Below are 5,596 nucleotides of genomic sequence, written 5' to 3' on the forward strand. Positions count from 1 at the left end.
TGAAACTAAGCCATTCTGTAGAATCGACTCGGTGAAAGTAACTTGGCCTCTCTCTGCTGCCAAGACCCAGACATACTATCCCAAGAGCTACCTACCTCTTTAGAGAAAGGGCCTAATTGACATATATGCCACTATGCATGGAAAGAGGATAAGAAAGTTCACCCTGAAAAGTGCATGAAATGCAGATGAAACACTGAAAAAAAAGTCAGAAAACATTTTCACTCGTTATAAAGCATAATGAAACAGTATCTTCAAAGAAACTCATAGCCTCTGAGTATCTATAAAGTGCATCTGTTATAAAAATAAATCTGAATTTTCATGTTTACAGTCACTAGTAAACTCCTATATAATTGTTTTTACGTTGATCTTCTGTTTCTTTGCAGATCTTACAGGTGAACAAGGTGATGTCCATCTTGTTTTATGTGATATTTCTCGCTTATCTTCGTGGCATCCAGTCTACCAACATGGATCAAAGGAGTTTGCCAGAAGATTCAATAAATTCTCTTATTATTAAACTCATTCAGGCAGACATCTTGAAAAACAAGCTTTCTAAGCAGATAGTAGATATTAAGGAAAACTATCAAAACACAGTGCAGAAGGCAGACACTCAGCAAGACATGGATGGAGATGAAAATGTGAAATCAGACTTCCAGCCAGTTATCTCAATGGATACAGACCTCTTAAGGCAGCAGAGACGCTACAACTCTCCCCGAGTCCTCTTGAGTGACAACACACCACTGGAACCACCACCACTGTACCTCATGGAGGATTATATTGGAAATTCGGTGGTGGTGAACAGAACCTCCCGGCGGAAAAGGTATGCGGAGCACAAAAGCCACCGAGGGGAATATTCTGTTTGTGACAGTGAAAGTTTATGGGTCACGGACAAATCATCTGCGATCGACATTAGAGGACACCAGGTAACTGTGCTGGGAGAAATTAAAACAGGCAACTCTCCAGTTAAACAATACTTTTATGAAACGAGGTGTAAAGAAGCCAAGCCTGTAAAAAACGGCTGCCGCGGCATTGATGACAAGCACTGGAACTCCCAATGCAAGACATCCCAAACTTACGTTAGAGCACTGACTTCAGAAAACAATAAACTGGTAGGCTGGAGATGGATAAGAATAGACACCTCCTGTGTGTGTGCATTGTCAAGGAAAATAGGAAGAACATAAATCTGCATCTCTTTGCTATATAAATTATTACTTTAAATTATATGATATGCATGTAGCATATAAATGTTTATATTGTTTTATATATTATAAGTTGACCTTATTTATTAAATTTCAGCAAATCTACAGTATATAAGCTTTCTTTCTCAATAAACAAGAGCAAAGGGTGTGTGCCTCTGCTGTGGGCAACTCTGGGGTTTTTTAGACTTTTTGTGACACTGCTTGTCGGCAGCATACCGTAACCTTACTGTAAAATCTGTGTAAAATCAGTATTTTTCATTCAATATTGTCAAGTCAGTGACTGTCATTTAGTAAACTTGTTAAAAATCAGATCAATGTCAAGAGTTGTGTACGTCTTTATACTCTCTGCTCTATACATTCACATTTAATTGGATGCAGCGTTGACTCCTCACTGCCAAAGAAAACATGGACCAGAATATGTGTTGTAGCTTGCAGATGATGTCAACGTTACAGGCATCAAGTAGTCATAAAATACAATTTCTCTGTGTTAAGCCAGTTTTGCCAGTGAAATGACCATTTTCCCTCTGTAGCATTTCAGAATGACTGCTAAGAACCCAGGAACTTTTGTTTATGTTTCTGAAGCACATTTGTTTTGCAACTGTTTCTAATGCTGCCAGTTTGTCATAGAAAAAATATGAAAAATATCTAAAATATTTGTAGTAGAACTTTACTGAAGCCAAGATCCAATCTAAATGGGTCATTAATATAGTACACAAAAGAATATTTTTTCAGAATTTAGTGTTTATTTTGATGAGACTCTTCCTCCTCACACAAATCAATTATCTTCTGCTTATATTGTTGTATCATTCCTCTCTGTCCGAGTTTTTAAATTAGAAACAAAGCTGTTGATGTCTTAACCTTAAAAGAGCTCTTGGCTTGCAAATTGTGGTGAAGCGAGATATGATATCCTGGCATGGATATCAAAGCCACACACTCGTATGAAGCTGTTATTTTCCTCAGCAATTCATTCTCCATTTTTCAGAGAGGGAAAAATGCTAGAACTGCTTGACAAACTTGGTACCTTATACAGGGAAGGGAAATAATAGACCTTTTGAGCAGTATGGTGACTAAAAAATGGGTAGTATATAGTTATAATGAAGTTCTTCAATTATACAAGTGAGTTGTTACTTAGGACAGAGAAATGTACTAGCATATGTATACTTCAAACTCTTCTTTGTATTGTCATGTAGCTCCACTGCAGACAGTAATGATTACACTACTTGAAGAAATGGTCTATTATACATTAGCTGTATAATGCTCTGGATGGGAACCCACTCCCATAAAAGTAAATGAGAATCCTGTCATGGCTATCCACAGAATTAAAATTGGACTGCATATGTTATCTGTGGCCAGCTAGATCTTAACACAGTCAGGGCTGAAAAATGCCAGCCATTCAAAAAGCATTACAGCTGCAGTGATCTTAGGTTTTTACACTACAGCTTTCACTGTTGTAGCATGTTCAGCATCACAAACAAAAATGAGGTCAGAGGACTCAAAACTGAAGTTGTAGGATGCCTTTGTTCATACAGCTTTCACTACCGGAAAACCTACTTCAAATTTGCAATAATAGGTCATCAAAGGCAGCAATTTATGTGGTCTCCCCTAATCCCTTACAGAGAGCGTTGCACATCATAAAACCACTGGAGAACCGGACAGGTTACTCATGAGGCCAAGCACTGGAATAGCAGTGCCTCTGAAAGCCCGGTTGGAGCGTGTAGGTATAATTCTGCAGGGGAGGACATAAACACTGGTTTTGAGAACCATATCTATTTTCAACCTGAGGGTAGGGTATTTACCTCAGAGGAAGATATCATCACCTCGCAGTACTAAATCCTAACTTTGTTTCGAACAATAATAACTTCAGAGGTTCAATAGCAAGGCAGTCATTAAAAGGAAAGAGAGGGTGTAATATAACAAGGAACTCACTATCTGGTAGATCTGACTAGAATTTTTCCAGTGTTCTCCTTCCTTGGCAAACATTAAAAAAAAACCAAACAAACAAACAAAAAAAAACCCACAAGACAAAACCCAAAAAAACCCAAAAACCTCAACAGAGCTTTTACTAGTTTTACTAGTAGGAAAATTTAAGTTTTAACTAATTTTTTCTGCTTGGGGGAAAAGAGCATATTTTTCAGAGTCCTGCCCCACTGAAATTTTTTGCAAGTCAAAAGCCTAATTTTACACCCTGAATTCCCAAATAAAGATCATTTGCAGATGCTGTAGGTAATTGAGAGCAGATATTGTCATGTATCATTAACTTCAGAGATGTCCATTCTGCAGTGTGCCAGATAGGTCTATCTCCATATGAGAAGAGGAAGTAAGAAGCCTAACTTAGCTTGATTAAATCCCATTAATCAGAAGCTACCTTGGTCCTACACTTGTTTACATCACTGTAAACCCAGAGAAATTCTATTGAAGACAGGCAAGAAAGTGTAGGTTTATAGCAATGTAAACATCAGAACTGATCCTAATACCTTTATTTCTGCTTACTGAAAACCAAGAGAGGTTCATTCTTTATAGATTGAAAGAAAATAATTTGTCATTGTCCACTGTAAATCCAGTAACAGGAACTGGTCTTTGGCTTTTAACTTTGACAGTGCAACAAGTATTTTACAAGCGGCCAGCAAAAATGTATCAGAGTAAATACAATGTCTGTCATCTGAAACACATTAAACGAGAAAGAAGCATGGTGCATAAGGGTATTAGATAGGCTGCCTCTTTCCCACTCTAGTATAACAATGAACGGAAGTGTTACCCTCTGGATGTGATCCAATTTCCACTGAAGTCAATGGAAAAATTCTCACCTTCTCCAGTGGAAGCTGGATCAGGCCACGAGCAAAGAAAAACCTGCAGATTACAATCAGAGAGCAGAGCAATCGCACACATCAGTTACATGTTCTTGTAAATCCTGTGTACGCATAAGTTGCTGTATAATTTTGTAATAAGTTTGTAAACAAAGCCTGTAATAAATTCGTTAAGGCCTAATTCTGTTTTCACTGTAGCCAGGGATGGTTTTATTGTCAACTTCAGTCATGGCACAATGAATTCAAAGATCCTATCCAACTTTTTTATATGTGTGTTAAGTAATTAAGCAAAATATTCAGCTCATAACACTAGTTTAATTTAAGTATTTGAAAACTCACTCCCATTAAGCAGCTCAGATGCTCTGTCAATATTGTTTTGCCAATAGATCATTATAAACACACATTTTATTTAGCTTTTCTCCCAAATGATCGAATGCTATTCTGAAATTGCCTGTGTGTGTCAAACTGTATTTTCTCCATTTTTTCTCTAGTTTTTTTACAGTCCATTTAGTAACAGTAAAAAATGCTCCGCTGAGGTTTTGGGAAACCATCTGCATTTATTTTATCACCTTTGAACATGTGTTCAGGAATGAGGTCTGTGCAGCCAGTTTACTGCTACCAAGAGATTTGTGTGGCTGCACCAGGAAGAAACTTTGACTGGACTATACAGAGTCTGTGCTCAAAACCACTCTGCTCATACTCTGTTATTTCGATGCTTTAGCAATCAGACTATTTCACTCAACTATATGCTGTATATCTGCAGACAATACCAAACAGGAAACAAGTCTGATTGGGAGTTCCAAAATTAAAAATTTAATGATAATGACCTGCTATTTCTGACCTTTCAGCAAATGCGTTTCTACAGCAAAGTAAAGCACATAACCATTCATTTCATTTAATAGAAACATTGTGGCAAAATCAATGGGATTCTGTGTTCTCCATGCTTGGTGTATGTAATTCATCATGCATGGCGGTGGGGGCGGGGAGGCAGTGAGGAAGGAGGAGGAGGAGAGGATAATAAGTACTAAAGCTTGTGAGAAGTAAAAGGCTGTGCTCTGGGTTGGAGCATTTTAAAGTGTGGAGGGGTTGTTTTCTGAAATGCTTTGCCTGTATTTTGTTACAGCAGATGGTAGAATGACGAAGCAAGCACAGATGTGGTGTAAAAAAGTCAAGCAATATAAGGATAACAAAAACTTTCCTGGGAAAGTCGGCCATTCACTACCACTGTAGGTCCATGCAGTTCTGTGCAGGTTGTTGCAGAGAGCAGCAATGACATTCCCAGTTAAATTATTTATCTAACATCTGCAGGAAAAAACTCCAACATTCTTTCCTGAAACAGTACATTCATGAGCTGGATAATTTGGTTTTGGTTTTGGTTTTGTTTGTTTGTTTGTTTTTGTAATCACTAGCTGCTTTGCTACCTCTGATTAACAGCAAATGCTAATGCTTTCCATGAAGAACCTCAAATATAGATTTCTCCTTTGTTTTACTGCTGAGCTTTGAAGCCAGTGGCACCTGAAAGCCATACTTTCACTACAGAACTGGCCTTTTGATGTCATGACCTCATGTTTCTGGACATTTTGATCACAGGGTCCT

General features: G+C 37.9%; 1 protein-coding gene across 1 annotated transcript; it reads left to right on the forward strand.

The window, feature by feature from the left end:
* The first annotated feature begins 389 nt into the window (after positions 1-389).
* Positions 390-1,178, forward strand: NTF3 (neurotrophin 3). The gene has a single exon (XM_009956230.2). The coding sequence runs from the start codon at positions 405-407 to the stop codon at positions 1,176-1,178; it is 774 nt and encodes a 257-aa protein (XP_009954532.2). The 5' UTR covers positions 390-404.
* Positions 1,179-5,596: the final 4,418 nt, after the last annotated feature.

Source organism: Leptosomus discolor, chromosome 1 (genome assembly GCF_034619465.1).
Source record: "Leptosomus discolor isolate bLepDis1 chromosome 1, bLepDis1.hap2, whole genome shotgun sequence".
Lineage (NCBI taxonomy): Eukaryota > Metazoa > Chordata > Aves > Leptosomiformes > Leptosomidae > Leptosomus > Leptosomus discolor.

What these genes read in the sequence shown, in the direction of transcription:
- NTF3 (XM_009956230.2), top strand. Translation starts at nt 405, where the DNA reads ATGTCCATCTTGTTTTATGTGATATTTCTCGCTTATCTTCGTGGCATC.